Genomic DNA, 20,500 nt, shown 5'->3' with positions numbered 1-20,500 from the left:
CTCAACAAAATGAAAAGAAGAGAGTATTTTGAACACTAGTGATTTATTTTCAAGAGAGGATATAAAACAGGACAAATGACAGAGAAGCCCAAAACTTCTCTGGGGCAAGGAAGTCCTCCAATTGCCCATCAGATTTTGAGCCAGACAGTGCTTGAACCCTGCCCACTCCATGGGTATCACTAGCCACTAGCCACACAGGGGAAAAAATAAAAAAATAAAATCAGACAGGAAAAAACAGGAATGCAAAAATGAATTTTACAGCCTGAACTAATACTTGATTTCTAGTATACAGTAGCATGCTGAATTACTTTATGTATTAAACAAAGGACACATAATTCCTTTCACGGTGAAAAATTGTGCTGAAGTAAAAAAAAAAAAAAAAAAAAAAAAAAAAAAGTAAATCACCTATTGCTTTATGGTCTGGCTATTCTGTAAGGTAGTGTCACTAATTTACATGACATTCCTGAGCTTTTCTGTTTACGTGTGGGTTTCTGAATCTGAAAAAAAAATAATAAAAAAATGCTAGCAAAGTCACATGTAGACAGAGATCTCCCAGCTGCTTCAGTCTGAAAAGGTATCTATGAATTTTCCATCTTGGCTTTCCTAGCAACATTTCATATGAACAAAATGTGCCTCAGAAATGCATTATTTCAGGAAGAACCGGGGAAAATCTGTTGTATAGGACACAAATCTGGCTTTTACTGGACTGATGCCCAGATGCTCAAAGATAATTTGAGCCCCTGAGTCCCAGTGAGGTCAATCTATATACCCTGCTACTCCTTGAGTAGGATTCTTTCCACTAATTTAATCTTCAGAGGCATTAGATGCTTTTCTCCATCGTATCATTTCATGTGTTGAATGACTGGACTTTGAGGCAGATCCAAGCAGCCCTTTCCCCCCCCAGACATGCTCCCTCTTGGTGTCAATCAGTTTCAGCTCTTAGCACATACATAAGCCTTGTTTGGGGGTGTCTGTCTGCTTATGATGGAGCTGTGCAAAATTTCTGCTAGTGTGAGCAGGCACATTTCCACTGACCCCAGCAACACTGATTCCAGCAAAGAATTTGGTCACATATAATTCTTGGACAAACAGAGATGATACAGATGGGCACTACTTTATGTTAGAGACTTCTGGGCTGCCTCCAGCATAGAGCAAAACTGCCCCATCCCTGTGAATGTGATTACAGGGAGAAACAAGGTCTTCATCTCGGTTTGCAGTAAGGAAGCTGCTCAGGACCTAGAATTAAATCACTATGCTATGCCCTCTACCCACTCTGCTACAACAGGAGTCTTTCAAGCCCTGCCTGTTACCTACATTTTCAAAGACCAATCCTCACTTCACATCTCCCGATTTTCTTGTACAAGCTGTACAACGCCAGTTAATTGCTTCTGTCTGAAGTAGTCTCCTTAGCATATAAAATCTGTCTTTTCTTTTTCTTATTTTTTTCCCTCTTTTTTTTTTTTTTTTTTTTTTTCCTGCAGTGCACTGTGAAAGAGAATTACAGAAGTAATTGATAGTTTGTGACCAAGCGGGTTACAACTTGAGCCTTTTCAGATGCAAAGGGGCAGCATGAAATGGATGTCATGGTAAATGCTTTCCTCTTATGAAAGAGAGATTTCAAAGACTTTAATATCTAAATAAATGAATTCCACAATTAAATATATGTATAGATAGTTAGGATTTTTGAAAAGTGATATGCAACTACCTAACTTTGCTAAATAAATGACCTATTTCTTCTCCTACAGCTTTTCTGGAAACAGGTCCCTCACAGGGAGCATCTCAGGTTGTGAATGCAAACCCCTCTGATGCCAAGACAGAAGTTAATGAATGCAAATATTGACTATTAAAACTACCAATGAGTGACCTCAAGTATCTGAGTTGACAAGCTAAACAGAATAAATACAGGATAGCTTGTCATAGGTTCTCATCTCAAAAATAAACAAACCTCCCACAAAAAATGTTAAGCATACTAGCACAAACTGAACTGAAACCACAGAGCAGGAAAAAAAAAAAATAGATCTCTGATAGCCGGAACCAACAGTGTTCATTTTCCTTAGAAGAAAAAACAAAATCTGCAACTTGGTTGAAGAAAAGGAAGGCACAGAGTTCAGCATGCAGCTTATGATTACATCTGGGTCTTGTTAGAAAATACACCATTTGCTGATGCAAAAAAAGATAAAACCAAAATTTGACAGAACAGTCCTGATTTTCAGCCAGGCTTGAGACCTTTGGCCCACTGCAGGTGGAGAGAAAGAGCCTTAAAAGTAGTATAGGAAGAAAAGTGGTAGGTGGAGTTCTTGATATTGCACTTCAGGCATCAGCCTCTACTTGTCATTGGCACTGAGAACTTCTTGACTTGATCCCTTGGAGATCAGGATCTCCATCTCTGGTGCTCTATGAAGAGTGATGAACATAGAGAGCTCACTGAGGTGGAAACATGGGCATGCATTGCTTGATAAGCTGCTTTGGCAAGGGGCTGCAAAGTCTGGAAGCTGCCCAGTGAATAAGTAGGGCCCTGCTGAGAAGAGCCATGTTGGCTGCAAAAATACAGCAACTTCTCTTTGGCTTCCCACACAAAGGTCATCCCAGAGGGAAGGAGAAGTGATGGCTTTGTGCTGGGAATGACATGCCAGAGTTGAGTTTGGATAGGCAGATAAATAGCAGTAAACTCTTGCTGGCTATTAACTCATGAATGTAGCCAATGCATAAGATGATGCACACCAATATACCACTGTAACCCTCTTGTTCTGGTTGTTAAATAAAACATGATATTTATTCCAAACCACTGAGGATTTCTCAGTATGCTATCTTTCTGATCTTTGTCTGAAGGAAGAGGAAGCTTTACAGGAGCACTGTGGCTGTTGAAACAGAAAGACTTTAACGGCTTACATCACTGTTCAAAAAATCTAAAATTCATTTCAAGCCACAAGAAGGAAGGAGGATACAATTCAGCTTACAAAATACTAAGCATGCATCTGAAAACTTGTACTGCCCTTTCTCCTTTAAATAATGAAGGAAATTTTTAAAAAGGGATGTTACAAGGAGGAAAAAATGCCAAAATCTCATTCTCAAATTTCTTAAGGAGTAGTAGAGTATTCTGGTGATTAGTGCAGCTTGTATGAGTCCAAGTAAAAAAAAAGCCTGGCCTTGAACACAGAGATCTCAGAACTTCACTAAAGACAGGCCTCGCTGCTTCCCTATAAGATGCCTTTCTTTTAAAGTATGTCTGCAAAGACTGCAACAGGAGAAACTGAATCTCATCTGTGTTGTAGGCATCTTAACCTCTTCTCCACTTCAATCCCTCAATGATTTAGATGGACACTTGGAAATATTTTTTTTTTCTCAGATCCCCATTGTTCTTGGACATATAGAGGCCCCTGAGTAACTCAGTCCTATCAGACTTAGTTCCTGTAAGTATCTGAGGACTACTGACATCATGCAGCTCATTCATGGCAAACCTTGATTATTTCCAGAGGCAGTGAAGCTGATAGCACCTGTGGACTTGGCATGTAAAATTTCACTTCAGCATATTACTCAGTACATAAAAATAATATTTACAAGTGCCACTCATTTATCTGAATTTATTTGAAAATAATTAACTATCAGGACAATAGCAAGTACCTGAAACCATGTTATTTCTGATGTCAGTGAATACTCCCAAGTCAAAACTACTCAGGAGCAGTTTTATAGGGTAACAGTTCTTGAAGTATCTAGACACCTAACCCTAATGAAATCCGGGAAATTGAATACTTATATTTCCAGAGATGCCTGGGCATTGGATAAAAACAGCAAAGGCTGGTAGTGTCCAGTGATGTCACTAAACCACTTGAGTGCAAATACCTTCCTTCTGCCAGCCAGAGGGCAAATAAATGAGTGGTTGGTTTATTATTATACAATGCTGAAGTCTGGACTCATTTCTTTTGCTCTTCCACAGATTGCAGCAGAGGGCATCCCAGAAGGGCTTCAGAGTTATGTGGCCTAAGTTTCAGGAAAGCACCCCTGAGATTCTCAAAAGCAAAAAAGAGAAATCCCGCAAATAGTTCCCATCTCCCATGTAATGGCAGATGCTTGTGCAAAGATCACAAAATGTCATCTTTATATATAATATAAAACTATCTTCAAAAATCCATTGTCATCATTTCTCAGTTCCACTGTCTGTAAAACTGGAGTAACGTTAATCTAATGTAATCCAATCCAATTTAACAGTAATCAGTAGTGATCTGAAGAAAATCTCATTAGAGATTTTGAGAAGCTGAAACACTACACCAATGGAGTCCACAGAAATATCCTAGCAGATAACTTCCTCTTCCTTCACTCCTAATCCCCTCCCTTCTAAGGATAATGTCTCTAAATTCTGGGAGAGTTTTGAAAGTAACTTTCCAATGAGCTTCCATATTTCCATAGGAAACGATGTTTTCCTACTGATTTTTACGTATTATATTGTCACTTAGCTCTAGAGTTATTTTTAATGGGAAAGCATATCTTTAAAAAGTACAACTGAAGAAGAAAACTCCATTGTAACAATCCAAAGCTACCGAACAGAAAATGAGAATAAAGGCAGCTATATTTCCCTTAAAAAACAAACAAACAAACAAACAAAATCTTCCAAATATTCGCTTATCTCAAATGTCAGAATGATTTAGGATTGATTTCCTAAATAAGAATGAACTAGGGTAGGATGCCATAATAATATCATTAATACAGCAAGAGATGTTAGCAATACTGGCACAGCCTGGCTTTTCCTTACCATTAGCCATGTGCTGAATTAAGTCCAGTGAGGTCATGGCAATAGGACTAAAGAAAATGTCACCATGCTGGCATTAAAACCATGTTAATGTAGTGGAGAATGAGACCTAGTCTTAATTATGAACACCCAGTAATTACCCCATCTTTGGTTCTTAGAGCAATTGAGGAGAGAGCAGCTGTGCCAAAGAAACCATGGCCTGGCTAGTAGTTGACCAGCTAATGTTTCAACGTGCCCTGCAGGGCTCCCAAAGGACCTTGCAAATGTTGATATCACATTCATAATTACAGGCAAAGCAGGATTTAATCTTGCCTCTTTTATCTGCCTTCATCTCCACATAGAGATTCATAAGTCTCCTGTTCACTGATATCAGCATTTTTGCAACCCTTATTTCCCTGTATAAAAAAGGATTGGCTTGTCTGGTCTAACCTTTCAAAAAAAAAAAAAAAAAAAAAAAAAAAAAGTAAACAGTAACAACAACAACAAAAAACACTACTTCACAATTCACATAAGAATCATTTCTCTCCTGCTCCAGACAAGAGGTTCTCTCTCCAAAGATTTATCAGGATTGAAGTGCAAACATCAATCTAAGTTTCCTGCCACAATTACTCTGATCACAATTACTCTGATCAGAATAACCCATTCTTTTCCAAGCCACAAATTCTAGGAAAATAAAAAGTCATTTTTCCCCAAGATCTTATTATAGATAAACTGATCAGAGGTATGCTAATCACACTGTAGTACTCAGCTCTCCAGCCTGACCCAAAAGAAATGTCCTGGCCCTTGGGAAATGGCAGGCAAGAATTCAAAACCAAAATTATTCCCATCTTTTCTCATCCATACAGACAGCGAGTAACACAGTGTACAAGGCTGCAACTGCAAGCGGGTTGCAATTTGAGATTAGGATTCCTAAATTTAGGTGCTTATAAAATACCATGTGTCTAAACTCCTGTTATAATCAACAAGAATCTAGTCCAAAAAAAAAGTCAAAGTTAGGGATCAGCAGGCCCACAGGGACCTTACAGTTAGCTTAATTGCACTGAATGTATCCCAGTAACTATAACTGGATTTTAGGTATGGCCAATCCAATACAGCTACCTAAGTGAAAGTGGCCAGGATCATTTGAGATGTCCCAGGACCTTCAAGATGTATTGTTGATGATGGTAAACACAACACAAGAGCTGCAGGAAATTTGTATTCCCATGGTACAGCAGCTGGAAGGATACCTGGCACATCTCACATAGTGATAATGGAGAGAAACTCTACCCCTAAATTACATGTGAGATGAAATCACACACCTAAACATTGGTGTTGTAATCCTTAAATTGAGTCCTATCCTTCAAGGACCACTTTACCTTGATTACCCAGTTAGAGTGAAAGTTCCTGAGGACTCAAGTAAACATCCTTGCATCATCTTGATGGTATTTTTTCACCTTTTAATGGAACATCTCTGCAGCAATACTGGCTATAAGCTTGAACATTATTTGATTTTCTTTTTTATTAAAAGAAATTGGAAACCTTGGAAAATAAGTGAAATTTCATGCTTGGCAATGCTATTATAGTGATGCTTAGGAGAGCTGTTACAGCATAGCTAAGCATGTAGCCAAAATGTGAAAATTCCTTCACATTTATACATCAGAAAGAAGCTGTCTTTTCAGTGATGCACCAATATAACCTTCCCAGTCACCAAATAAACCTTTTTTGGGCAAGCACTGTGACTTGAACTCAGTGGAACCACTGACAAGCACATACAAACTGGCTTCCAAGCACTTCATGGGACAGTAAGTACCTTTTGTACAAAACAAGGGATATTTTATTGCCTTCGTTTTGACAACATTTACATTTTGTCATCTTATTTTAGTATTTGGGTGCATCTGACTGCTTCAGCCTCTGCAAATTTCTCAGCTGGACGCAGTCATTGCTTACACAAAGAGGGTTACAGGGTTAACTTGCTAAGATGAGGGCAAAGGTGGTAGGACCACTTTTTACTTTGCTAGCTTTCCCCTAACTCCTCAATTTCTGTTTCTATAGTAGAAGAGTATATATAAGTGACAGCTTCTAGCTAAAATATTGATATTTTTATCTTCTGGATGATCTCCATATTAAAACCCAAATCTAATAAATGCTTACAAGGAAGTTAGAAGAGGGGAGCTTTTTCAGAAAGAATAAGTCATCTGTACTAATGTCTCTACAAACTATAATTTGAAGTGCCGAAAGCTTCATTTTGTACAACCACTAAATTTTTAAGCACCAGGAGCCACAGTTTTTCATTACTATGTTCTTCAATAAACTTCATGCTTTACACTCTGAAAAAGCTTTAGTGGGAACTCTTCCAGTAGTACACAAGAAATTTAGATATATTGCCTCTTCTGGCAACACTGAAATTTAGACATGTACCTCCTTCTTCTTATTACAAAAATAAATAAACAAAACCAACAACAAACGGAATAATCTTCAGCTCTTTAAGTTAGTCCACATCAAATAGAAATCATTTTTTTTTTCTGATGCAAAAGATAAGCTGTAAAATGCAATGAAGCTAGCAAAGGAGAGTACCCGAGGAAGGCTAACCATTGGAGTCACTTAAATCTATCTTTGACAGCAAAATACTGTAACTGAGTATTTTTACCATAATATTATGATGGTGCAGAACATTGATTACTTTCCATTATGTAATAAAAATTGAAGTTTTCTACTGTTTTTTGAGGGAAAGGAAAGAGGCAAGGAAAAAAAAATACTTGAAATATTGCTATGCATACAGAGTTTGAGGGTCCAAAAACAGTTTCTTTCCTCTCTTCATCCTTGGCTATATATCTCATCAGTTCTATAATGATCACATGTGGCTCCAAATTTTAGGTGCAGATTCTGAGCAGCAGCTTTAAAAACCTTCTTAAAAGCCTGTGTTGTAGCAATCAAAAAACATCATTAACTTTTCAGTAGCTCATGTGAAGATATCTGTGTTTCAACCTGAGTCAGTCCATGAGCTGGTTAAATCACAATGGCAGTGTATTTGGGTCTATTAACACTTTAGATATCCTTCATGGGCAACTTTTCACACAAATGGTTAACAAACGGTCTTGAGTTTTCCTTACTACTTAAAGGAAAACTATCTGGTTTTATTCACAAGAACTAAATTAACTTATTTTTAAAGTGGAATATTCAGTGTCCTCCCTGCCATGAAAACCAGCAGGAGCATATGAGGTAGAGGAAGGAAGCAAGAATGAACCCAGAATAAAGGAGTGAAAGACACAGGACAGATGCAGATATGCTCTGTAACATATCTGCAGCCTTAGGGAGTTTAGGAATGTATAATTCAAATGACTCAGTATAATTCAAATGACTGAGGTGGGAACAAATCAGAAAATATGGAGATAGAGAACGCACAGAAGATAACCTGGGAAATCCAACATTAGTCCTGATCTGGTGGAAAAGAGATCCATAACAATAACAAGTGGCTACACTCCCCGTAAATGACTGAAAGACATTGGCAGCCTCTCTGATGGCAGATTAACTGTGCCACAGGTGGCCAGAAAAGGACTGGCAGTGCAGCAACACATCATGTCGAGAAAAATGCATTACACTGTGTGCTTTCATTGGGCCCCAGATATAAACCTGGTTCACGTTAAGCAACCTACAAGAAGCCCCATGGCAATCAATGGGATCGCACACTGAAATCAGTGCTGAAGAGCAAGAATAAAATGTGAAGAATAAAGTCCTTAGTTTGAGGGATATCCCTAAACCAGTGAACAAATTTAAAATGTAAGCTCTTTGATGGAACAGTATTGTGCTTTGATAAGAAGTAGTATTGTGCTCTCTGGCTGCACAGCCTCTTGTACAATTGGATCCCAATATGCAACCAGTGTTCCTAGGGAGTGCTGCAATAGAAATAACATTGAAGCGAGTCCCTGCTGCTGCACCTTTCCTGGACTTGTTTCTTTTGAAAAACTACCTGATCCTCCATTTCGGAGAACAGTTAAAGCAGCAGCAAAGGCTCTGTGTGAGGTCATTATCCTGTAAAATCTGACTTGGATAAAGAAATACTGCACTGAAGAGCTGCAAACACAATGGTGTTGGGATGCTAAGAGGAAGTCCAAGAGTCAAAAACCTAGAAGCATAAACTAATGCATAAAGAAACATTACAAAAAAAAAAAAAAAAAAAAAAAGTATATGGTGTATCTCCTGCCCTGAGTAGCAGTAAATTAGTAGCAGCACACATCTGTCTGCCATAATTTAAACCTCTTCCTAGCATTCCAGTTTGAGATGCCATCTGCAAATAAGCAAGTTAACTCACCTCGAAACATTGCTGTTCTGCCCCTTTTCAGTTTGCAGGCCTACCTGGCAGGGGCCCAGCACCAGCCACCTCCGTCACCTCCCAACACTCTCCCTGGGACTCTCAATGTGGAAAAGCCTTTGATTTGCCACAGCATCTTTCATTTTTCCTACTCTAAGGCACAACACCTAGAAATTAGTGTACATGCTCTCTTTCTTGCTACCCCACCATTTCCTAATATTAAGAATCTCCCCTTCAAACAAGCTGAAAATTTGACATGTTCCTGCTCTCGCCACATGCATGTTGCTTCCAAGCTCAACTTGCTCCTTTGCATAAGGTTCCCCTGTGGACATTTTCCAGAGCAAGGTTTGCATTTCACAGTACAGGGACCAAGCATCCTTCTGTCTTGCTGTCCGTCCTATGCCTGAACACAAAGGAGAATATGTTCATAACAATGTTAACATTTCCTAAAATCTCTGATTTTAAACACAGTAATATAAGATGAACGGTAAGAAGGGAAACCCCACTTAGTGGGTTACAAAGTTGTTATCCGTCATGAAAGAGCTGGTAGACCATGCAAAAGAAGTGCTCATACATATTCTTAGCAACAGAAAAAACTAAAGCATGGACAGAATATTTGCCCCAGTATGGAACAATTACTACTGACTGCAGTGATTTCACAGTAGACCCTCAAGACCATGCCTATAATGGGAGACTAAAAGCAGGCTAGGGCATTTTTTTCTTGCTGGCAGCAGTGTCTGGCCTTTATCATAAATCCCAGCTGATTTTTAAGTGACAATGCAAAAACATAAAGCCTAAATCACTTGGCCAACATCCCAGTGTAACATGGGACTTAATCTGTGAATCAAGATCTTCCCCTTTAGCGTTATGCAAGTCTATACACCAAACTTTATTTCTGGAAACACCATGAAATGCAGATTAGCCCTACCAATACCTAGGTCAATACATTTTTCTCAATTCTGACTGATAACCAAACCATTTCATCTACAAAAGAAATGTCCCAGCATGACAATCTAGCTATTTTTGTTTAAAATGGGCATAAGAATCCCCAGCATAATATAAGAATCATAAATATTGAATTCTGTCCAGAATAGGTGTAGGTAAGATGCATGAAAATAAACAAATGAGAAAAATAAATAAATAAGGCAAATGTCTCTCCTGTTTACTTAACAGCACCAATATAGAAATAACCCAAATGAGTTCCAGTGAACAAGAAATTGCATCTGAAGTTAATCCCTTTTCTTATTTTTCTATAGCCTAGAGGTTCTTTGTACTCTTGCTGAAGTCAATGGCCTCAAGTGATCCATACCGCGTTCACAGCATGATATTATATCTATTTTATTGGGAAACACAATAGTCAAAATGCTAAAATAAATCTTCTTCCTATTATTTGACTTAAGCACTTAAGTACTGAAATTGCTAAGCTAATTTATTTTGATTATCAGCCCACTGGTCTTGGTATTATAAATTAGCCCAACATTTTTGATGTAGCTTCCAGCTATGGCTGCCTTTTTTTTTTTTTTTTTTTTTGGGGGGGGGGGAGGGGGGCGGGGGCAGGGTTGAGCACGTATCAGCACATATCACACTAAGATTTTTTTGAAATTTCTATTAAACTACTCTGGTCAATAACAAGTTAATATAAAGAGGTTTGCAGTTAAATGACATTGATGCTCACATATTTGCCCTGTCCTACACCAGTTAAAAAGCCATTGCAGATTCCAGTTATAGCACTCATAGCTCCGGCTGCGTTTTTAAAGCACCAACTGTTAGTTAATTTTGTTAGCATAAACACTCAATAAAATTTTATGGTGTGTTCAGCTCTCATTAAAGATGAAAAACAGCAGCAGAGAGCAGCACCCACAAATAAACCAAGAGCAGGATGGCTCTGATGTTGCAGATCCCCAGAGCTCATTTAGATTCAGGTCTTGGGGCTGCCCTCACCTGAGGTCACTGCAGAGATATGGAGAACAAAATCACCCACATAGCTGGAAACTACTCACAGCCCTACTGTAATGCTCCTGGCAAGCATTTACTGGTGAAAGAATAGTCCTTCTCCAACCGCTTTCTTATGTTCCCTCAAAAACCTTGAAATAACATCTGCTCTAGGCAAAATACACCCTTGTGGGTGCATACCTGCACAACCCTACAATCAACCCCACTCCTTTTACTCCCCATTGCCCAGAACACGTGTGACCAGCAGGGCTAGGGAGGTGATCGTCCCCCTGTACTCAGCTCTGGTGAGGCCGCACCTCGAGTACTGTGTTCAGTTTTGGGCCCCTCGCTACAAGAAGGACATCGAGGTGCTTGAGCGGGTGCACAGAAGGGCGACGAAGCTGGTGAGGGGCCTGGAGAACAAGTCCTACGAGGAGCGGCTGAGGGAGCTGGGCTTGTTCAGCCTGGAGAAGAGGAGGCTCAGGGGCGACCTTATCGCTCTTTTTAGGTACCTCAAGGGAGGCTGTAGCGAGGTGGGGGTTGGCCTGTTCTCCCACGTGCTTGGTGACAGGACGAGGGGGAATGGGTTTAAGTTGAGCCAGGGGAGTTTTAGGCTAGATGTTAGGAAGAACTTCTTCACTGAAAGGGTTGTGAGGCACTGGAACAGGCTGCCCAGGGAAGTGGTGGAGTCACCATCCCTGGAAGTCTTCAAAAGACGCTTAGATATAGAGCTTAGGGATATGGTTTAGTGGAGGGCTGTTAGCGTTAGGTTGGAGGTTGGACTCGATGACCTTGAGGTCTCTTCCAACCTAGAAATTCTGTGATTCTGTGATTCTGTGACATTTGTTATGTCACAAACGAGTGGCATCAACAAGCACTGCGGGAGCTCTTCCCCAGGTTGCATTTTGCAATTAGATTCTCTCCATCTGGGGAAAGCATGACACCTACCAGGAGGTTCTTGATCCATTGGGCATCTATAAAGTCAGCCTGGCCATCTCCCTTTGTCTTCCCATACTTCAAAGGGGATCTTTGCATCTTCCACCAAAATTTCTAGTGTTGAACCTGCCATCATGCTCCTTGCAAAATTTTCAGTTGATGGAAACCTTACAGAACAGCTGGCACCAGGACGGGTGCAAGGAAGCACTCAAGGGAATATGGCTGGAATTAACTGGCAAAAGCCATCAGGTATACAGGGAGAACCACAGAGAAATCAGATTTCACTGTCTGAGATAATACACAATCAATACTCCTAAAATTCTCAAGGCTGGGTTGCTTAAGGTTTTAGAAATTTCTTAAGTCTTTCCATTTACATCAACAGAAGCAAAACATCTCTCACTAATTCAGCGCTTCCACCAGATACTGCCAACTGAGAACTTACAGTTTACAAGAAAGAGTGAGAATGTGACAAAAACAGTTTCAAACACTTCCCCTGAAGTTCCCTAGCATTTTTTCTTGATTTACAGTTCATCTTTCCCAGTTTTGGCAGGTTTTGCCTTCCTCTGCTGATTTGTGAACAATCCCCCACAGAGGATACAGTAGATAGAGGATCTGTAAAAATTGATATAGGGGAAAGAGTTAAATCAACACTACACAATTCCACCCCGTGTACAAAATAAATGTTTCTCCATGAGTAGCCAGACTAAATCCTGGCTTCCTAAAGGACAAAGGAAGTGTATAGGTTTCCCAAGCCAATAAATTTTTTCCTTTTCATTGACCCCAACTTTCTCCTGCTGACACCTATACTGGGCAAGAGATAACACGTTTTTTAGAGAGGGATATGTTGGTGGGATGTTGAGAGCATATGTGCCAACTGGATCTTAAATGGACAATAGCTAGTTTTGCCTTCTTTGTCTGTGATAGAGAAATTCAGTTAAGTATTCAGTTAATTATTAGGTTTGTTATGTTTGGTAGTTTATATTCAGCACCTTACTTCACTGTCTGTATAAACAAGGCAATTCTCCTATTATCCCAGATTTTTGCCCCTATTGTCAACTTCAAGTGTAAACTCTCTGAGGCAAAGCCATTTCTGTCTATAAGGAGTAACAGCATCCAGCAGGGCTGGGCCTCAAACGTGGCAGGGTCTCTCATGCAGTGCTATATTAGACTATTCTGAAAGGTTGATGTCTTGAGATGGAAGTGTGATTTAAGGGTCTGCCCATTGAGCAGGGCTGGATTTTGAAGATGGCTAACTGATCATGCTTTAAAACCCTAGCAGCCACAGCAGGTCCTACTTTAATACTTATAGGGTGCAGAATTCAACCTTCCGTTCCCAATAGGGTATTAAAAATGGACAACTCATAAATATACTCCTTAGTTGTGCCCATACATGGCAGCTTCCCCCACACAGTAAAATGCAATGTGCAAGTAAAATTGAACTTGTTTCCACTTTAGCAATAATACACAGGAACTACTATAGCTTCTTTATCTTCATTTTCTGCATCCAGGAGTGCTAGAAATGCTGCAGCTCTATTGCTTTCATAAATTTAGAGGTATTGAATCTGTCTGCAATTAAACCAACATAAATAAGTAGTAATTCAACTGAAAACAGTGAAATTCACATGGGGTAATAATTCATGTAGAAAAGAAGAGAATTAGATTCACCCGGTAAAGATGAAACAATCTTTTATTATAGGACGGTTTAAAGAATAAAGCAACATTAACAAAAAAAAAAAAAAATCTTTCATATCCTGTTTAAAGGTCATTATTGAGCTGTTGACCACAGATGCATGAGCACTGCACTGCCCATTTAGATCAACCCCTTGAACTCCTTGCAAATATTCTGTTCTGTATGGACACCCCAAAACTACAAATTATTTCTCTTATAGGTTAATTTTGTGATTTTCAAAATAATGGCAGTGCAACCAAGGGTACAATCAAAACTCTATCTCCAGTTCATCATAATTCAGTGTACTTTACTTTTACAAAGACTTTAAATTACTCCACTGAGTTGTTTTCATACCCACTTTCTTGCATACTGATATTGATAATTAGTACAATTGTCTCTTCTTTAAAATGAGAAGAAAAAAAAAAAAAAAAAAAAGAAGAAGAAGAAGAAGAAGACTGTCCAAATGATTTGCTGCTATCCTCAGGCATTCATTAGTGCTGATTAAAAATCAAGTTACAGTTATTCAGGCAGATGTCCCAACCTCAAGAGTTTGATTCAATGAGCTTTTCTTAATATGCAGACGTACATAAAGCCGAGAGGAAGGGTGGTTGCTCAGTATCTCCTGTAGCCTAAAATGTGTCCTGTAAGCCACACGTAGGAAAACCACGATGGGAACACACACCATTTACTCAATTTTATCCCTGTGTTGTTTCCTTTTGCCATAGAGCTTGAGTGATTCCTATCACTCCTGCTATGAGAAGAAAACACTCACCTCCAACCCACTCATTGGGATCTGAATGAAGAAGAGGTTAAAGCCCAGATGAACAAATAGATTTAAATGTCTAACAAAACATTGCAATTTAGGTATCAAAATAAAAGCATTACCATCAGAACAAATGCAGGCTATTTGGGATCTCATCACTGATGTGCTACTGGGGTCATACATTGTGTACTCGTGTACACCAACAAAGCTGTACCAATATCTGATGGGACAACATGTCTCAGAGGTAGGAAACCTGACCCAAAAGATGCACATTGACTGTGTCTAAGACTGAGCTCCACACTAAAGAGCTACCACAGATATATTAATTCAAAGAGATGGCCAGAGAGAAATAAGAAGAGACTGAATCAGCAGGAGTGTTGTGCCAACCATTATGCACTAATCTTCACATGAGGCTGCTGTACAAAACTGTGGGATTCAAACCATACCCTCCAGATGTGTGTATGAGCCAACGGTTTGGCTAAATGTATTTTCACACAAAGTAAAGAGAAAGTGCATCCCTCTCTCCCCTGGAGACATTGAGGCTTTCCATCTCCTTCCCCACTCCAAAGAACAGGCGCTGGCCCTTCTCCAAGAGGGGAATACAGGAGTGCTCCTGCTGTGCAGCAGCCTGTCCTTTAGCTACAGCAACTCCCTGGAGTACAGGAGCTGGTCAGACTCTGAATCACCATCAGTGCTTAAAAGTACACCAGATCCACAAATCCTGATCCCTGCGATACCTCCTTGCTCTCTGTACACAGATAGAAGACCCCAACCAGAACTGTTTCCAAAGAAAGAAATGACTCCCAATGTTTTTCTGTAGACTTTCCTCCCTTGAGATGGATGAAATTGGGAGTGTCAATATCAAATAGTGACTTCTCACGACATCTACTTTGGTAATAATTTCAGAAAAGAAGCAAGATTTAAGACAACTTCTGTGCCTTGTGCTGGTTGGCACAGGGCTCTGGACTGCTAACAGAAGCCAAGAGCCAGGAGCTGCAATGTGCAGTGCTGAAGTGTCTGAGTCCCCATATGGAGCTAGCCCTCGTTAATTCGTTCAAGAAATCTGTCAAAATGAGACAGCTGGGAACTGACCCCAAAATTCTTATGCCAGTATCTGAATAATTGAACCATCTCTCCAAAAATGCTCACTTCCTTAGAGCTGAAGCCTGCTCTCAGCCCACACAAGAGGGCTGGCTGGTTTTGTGCAGACTCTCAGCAGTTTAGGGCTCACTACCCCAAGCACCCAAACATGTCAGAAATGTTCCTACAATGAAGATTTTCATTGCAGTGTTGGGGTGAATCCACTCTCCTTCCTCCCACAAATTCTCTTAAGAAAGGCAATGGGATTAGTCATAGGCAGGAAAAAAAAAAAAAAAAAAAAAAAAAAAAAGAGCATTAAAAACCATATGTACACCAACAATTTCTCAAAAATAGTTCTCTCTAACAAACAAATTGCAGCCTTTCAGTAGAAACCACTCGTGTCTTACAGATAGATCTTGGTTAAAACAGGTAAAAGGTGTTACATGGAAATGTCTGTAAACCTTACATGTTTTAGTGGGCATGCATTACTACACTTTGAAATTACAACAAAAGCAGTCACTTAAGGCCTTTAACAGTATCCCTCTCTAAAACGTTGTCTCCACTGCTCATCACAACTGTGCATAGCTGTAAATCTGTCAGAGGAAAGTTGGAGCCTGAGTGCTTATTGTCTAGCAAGAGGAAAAATCAAGTGAAGACAGGAAGAAGAGTGACCTTGCCCCAGTGACTTGGCAATTGCAGCTCTTAAGATGACACAATGTGCTAACATATTTTGGGGGAAGGAAAAAGAACAATTTATTTCATGAGCTGTGGAAATAATGGTGCTTGATTTGCAATGGATTTCCACCCCATGCTATTTGCACAACCCATCCCCTCTTGCAAATACCCCAGCTCTCACACATTGCTGCTGCTTTCCTACCAAAACCATCCGGTTCTTTTGGGAGTTTATTCAACACTTCTTCCTTTCCCCCATTCTGTCCCAACCTCTACGCAGCCCGGGATGGTCTGTGGAAAGCCCGTGTTGTACTTATATCCACATGCTGACTGGGTTGATGAGACAGGGCAAGTGGAGATAAGGGATGATTTCTCCCTGTTTCTTCCCTTGTTCAGGTTAGTAATTCTCTATGAAGCAATTGATTTCCATGCCACTTGTAGAAAGTTGATGTTTGCAACATTTCCATAGTTCTGTCTATTTTGATTAAAGTTAGCCAGTGAGTTCAAAAGTTAGGAGATGGGTAAACTAGAGAAGTTTGGTTTGCTTTTTTTTTGTCTTTTTTTTTTTTCCCCCAGAAAAAAAAAAAAAAAAAAAAAAAAGACATTAAACATCTCACAAGCATTTCCATGCTTCAGAAGTCAGTGTCACAAAACACTTAGTTATTTTGCCTCTTGTCTAGTCCACCACAGACATTTTTCAGATGGTTGTTTTTTGGTTCTATTTTATATGCTCACATTTCTGAGCTCCGCAAGGTTTTCTTGCTAATAAATCAGTCATCCATGGAGCTCACTGTGTTTTAATTAAAAACTAGAAACCATCAATCATGTCAATCTTCTGATTTGAAAAAAATATATATTTATTTATTTCCAATGGAAAAAAATATCCATTTATTACAATGTCTGAAAATAAGATGATGTTGCCTTCAAGACGAATACAAAGGTATCAGTTACCATGTGCTAAGAACATACACATTTGAGCCTCGTCTCTTCCTTCTGCACTAAAGTGTTAGGTCAGCAGCTTGATAAAAAAAATTATTACTGACATGCAATAACCTTACCTGCTAAACCCAAAACTCACAGAAAACCAGAAAGTCCAAAGAAAGGAGGCCCAACTTTGAAATTACAGGCAAGATCCATGGAGGACCTTCAGTTTAAGGCCCTTGAATTATGCAAATTGCTTATGAATGGGTTTCACTTCAAATATATGATTAGTCATGGAGCTAAGTAAATAACTTCAGCAGACTCATCTAATCTGTTTGTGTACTTCCACAGCCCTCATCATGTAGCGTCTTTTAATACTCACATAGATGCAGGGCAAGTGGGTTTAATCCTTAAAACATCATATGAGAAAAAAAGGACTAACAGAATTCATTTTTCAGGAGAGGTACAGGGTACATCAGTGTGCCTAAGAGTTGGCAAACTCTTACAAGCAGGGCTGTATTGATTAAACGGGACGTTGCCAACCAGGTGAGCAGCAGAACCAGCATTTTAAACAGCACCACTATGTCAAGTCTAGAAGACAGAAAGCAAAGCCAGTATTAAGAGGTAAAATAAGAAATAAAAAAGAAGCTAACAGCACCATTTCTGGTGAAACATAAATTTTGCATTTCTTTATGGTGCACCCCATTAACTAACACGGAAACATGTCTCTCTACAAAATGCTAGCCTTACAAAGACATTTGAAATCTTTAGGGAGAAAAATCAAGCAAAAACCCCTTCCCTCCTCCCCTCCACCCCCCCCCCCCCCTTTCTCCCGATAGAAATACAAACATTGAAATACACTTTGAAGAGTTGTAGAAGAAGCATCAACAGAATTGCTTACAAGAGGCACATTAATTTACCCAACTCTCATTTAACATTACAGCGTACCAGTGTTGTAAAGACAAATGCAAGGGCCATGCTCATTAATACCAGAAAAGGCTAGTGCAAATTTGATCTGAATCCGGTGCAAGAACCCCATTCCATTTCTGTTGGATTCAGCAGAGCGCACAATCAGGTGTTTTATCCCAGCTATTATTTTTTTTTCTCCAGATGCTGGCTATGCAAACACACCGTGGCAAGAAGCAAAGCAGCAGCTACAGACGCACCTGACCGCACACAGCACACCGGCACTAATCTTTACTTTCACATCATTTTAACCCCTTAGAAGCAGGAGCGCCAGCCGGGACCGGTCCAGCACTGATGCTACGAGGCCGCAGCATCCTCGCTCCCTACAACCCCGCTTCGGCACCTCCCGGAGCCGCAGCCTAAAGGACGTGAACCCGGCCGTGAGCCCAGAGCTGGGGGTAGCCAGAGAAGGATGGATGCTTAAGTTGGCGAAGTGCAGGACCGGAGGGATGCTGCCCCGGGGCGGGGAGAGCTGCTCCAAAGCCACAGGTTTAGGGTTGGGGCTGCTGCCCGGGAGCAGCCGAGGGAGAACAGGGCAGTTTATCGGTCTTACCTTGGGCCCTTTGCCGCCGGAGCAGCGAACGTTGTTGGTCACCCCGGCCGTCTGGTTCATGCTGGGGCCGGCCGGGAAAGTTGGGCTGGGGGGGCTCTGCGCCCCGCCGGGCAGATGGACAGGGCGGGCTGCCCCCGCACCGGGACTTCGCCCCCGGCCGCAGGGTTTGGCGAGCTGGCTTCCCGGCTTCCCAGCTCCAAACCCAAACCCAAAGCAACCCCCCCACTTCCCCACCCGGCCGCTTCTTTCCCCCGCCCTCCAAAAGCAGAGGCGAGGCGAGCGCGGCTCTGCCCGCCCCCAGCACTCCGGGGCCGCCGCGGCGTGGGGGGGGGGAACGCTCAGCTCCGCGCCCCTCGCCCCGCACAGCTCCCCTGCTCCGGGTTTATCCCGATCTTCCCCCCTACCCCAGCATGGACACTGAGAAATCGCGTTAAAAACCTCAAGGCTTCCACTAAGCTTGAAGATTATTTATTTATTTATCCTCCCCCCTTTCGGTGCTCAGGGGGGGTTAAGCCAGCTGTTTGCAGTGGAAGAAAAGGTGCGTTGTGTTTTGCTGGAGAGATGTTTACTTTCTAATAAGCGATGAACTTTGCATCTTACTTTATTTGTTTGCTTTTGGTAGAATTCTTCTTCCAAAGGTGTTGGAGTTCAGGGGAAGTGGGGACTGTACAGCCAACTCTGCTTTGCTGATAAAAATTTGGTGTTTAGGTTTAAAAATAAAATAAAATAATAAAATAAAATAAAATAAAATAAAATAAAATAAAATAAAATAAAATAAAATAAAATAAAATAAAAACACTAAAAATAAAGTAAATAATCTACATCACAAGTTATGATCCAGACACATTCTGCTAGCCCTGTTCCATCCCTCCAGTTCAGCCCATGAAGCCAGATGCTGCCCCTTCTGTTCTCGCAACAAAAACTTGTAAAATCTAGTTTGCAAAATAGGGAAAAGAGCATTAAATAAATAAACAAACAAAAGCCCTACCTCTGAGTAAGATCTGCTTAACCAAGGCTAAAAGCATGCATGCTGCATCTTATGAAATTGTTTTGTTTTCCTGGGGGTTCAGCTATCCAATCAGATTAATGAAGGCATTTTCACAGAATCACAGAATTTTCTAGGTTGGAAGAGACCTCAAGGTCATCGAGTCCAACCTCCAACCTAACGCTAACAGCCCTCCACTAAACCATATCCCTAAGCTGTACATCTAAGCGTCTTTTGAAGACTTCCAGGGATGGTGACTCCACCACTTCCCTGTTTTTAGTGCATTTCTACTTCATAGTTAGAAACCTTTAAATAAATAAAATCCTTCCTGGGTGTTGCTTCTTTCTTCAGGGAAGCAAGTGTGGGCCATGATGCTTTATGGCAAGCAGAAGTGCCCGGTTTGCTCACCGAGCACCAGAGCCAACACTGCTTTGGAGAATCACAGCTCCGCCAGTTCTGAACAGTACACATCTCATCACATGATTAACTGGCTAAATCTTCTAGCTGCATGGCTAGAACAGGCTTAGAGAGACTGTTATGGAAGCTGATAGCAGAAGTGTAGTTAAAAGGTAAATTTAATTAGAGCCATAAGCCTTTAAGCTCTGATGTAGGAGAGAGGTCCCAAAGCCTTAGCATGTTGTCAGACATCAGACTTCCCTCTGTAGCAGATAGTTGCATGTTTGATATGCCCTGGTGGCATTATAGTCTCACAGGAGTTTGTTGTGCTGAGCACACAGATGTCCATGTTCATACAACTGCAAATAATCCAGGCTGAACAGTTTTCATAGGAAGACCTAGGCAAGCAAAACTGCCCAAGGAGATGCATGGAAAACCCTTCTGACCACTACAGGGAACAGGGGAAAAAAAAATCTGTTCTCCTATTCTGCCTCTCAAGCCAAATTCTTCAGGGAAAAAAAAAAAAAAAAAAAAAAAAAAAAACTTCCTGCCTACGTATTCTCTTCCTTAAACAATAAACCCTTTGCATCACACA

At 40.6% G+C, this 20,500-nt stretch overlaps 1 protein-coding gene across 1 annotated transcript in view; it reads right to left on the bottom strand.

Annotated features, from left to right (window-relative positions):
- The window catches only part of DPP6 (dipeptidyl peptidase like 6), a 557,763-nt gene extending 539,043 nt beyond the window's left edge, over positions 1 to 18,720 (bottom strand). Inside the window, exon 1 of the mRNA XM_084509965.1 lies at positions 18,525 to 18,720. Within this exon, the coding sequence (XP_084366091.1) occupies positions 18,525 to 18,584 (60 nt within the window). The 5' untranslated portion in view covers positions 18,585 to 18,720. The remainder of the gene's footprint in view (positions 1 to 18,524) is intronic.
- Positions 18,721 to 20,500: the final 1,780 nt, after the last annotated feature.

This window comes from Aythya ferina (genome assembly GCF_964211825.1).
Source record: "Aythya ferina genome assembly, chromosome: 2".
In the NCBI taxonomy this organism is placed as follows: Eukaryota; Metazoa; Chordata; class Aves; order Anseriformes; family Anatidae; genus Aythya; species Aythya ferina.
This window is presented reverse-complemented; position numbering and strand designations above follow the sequence as displayed.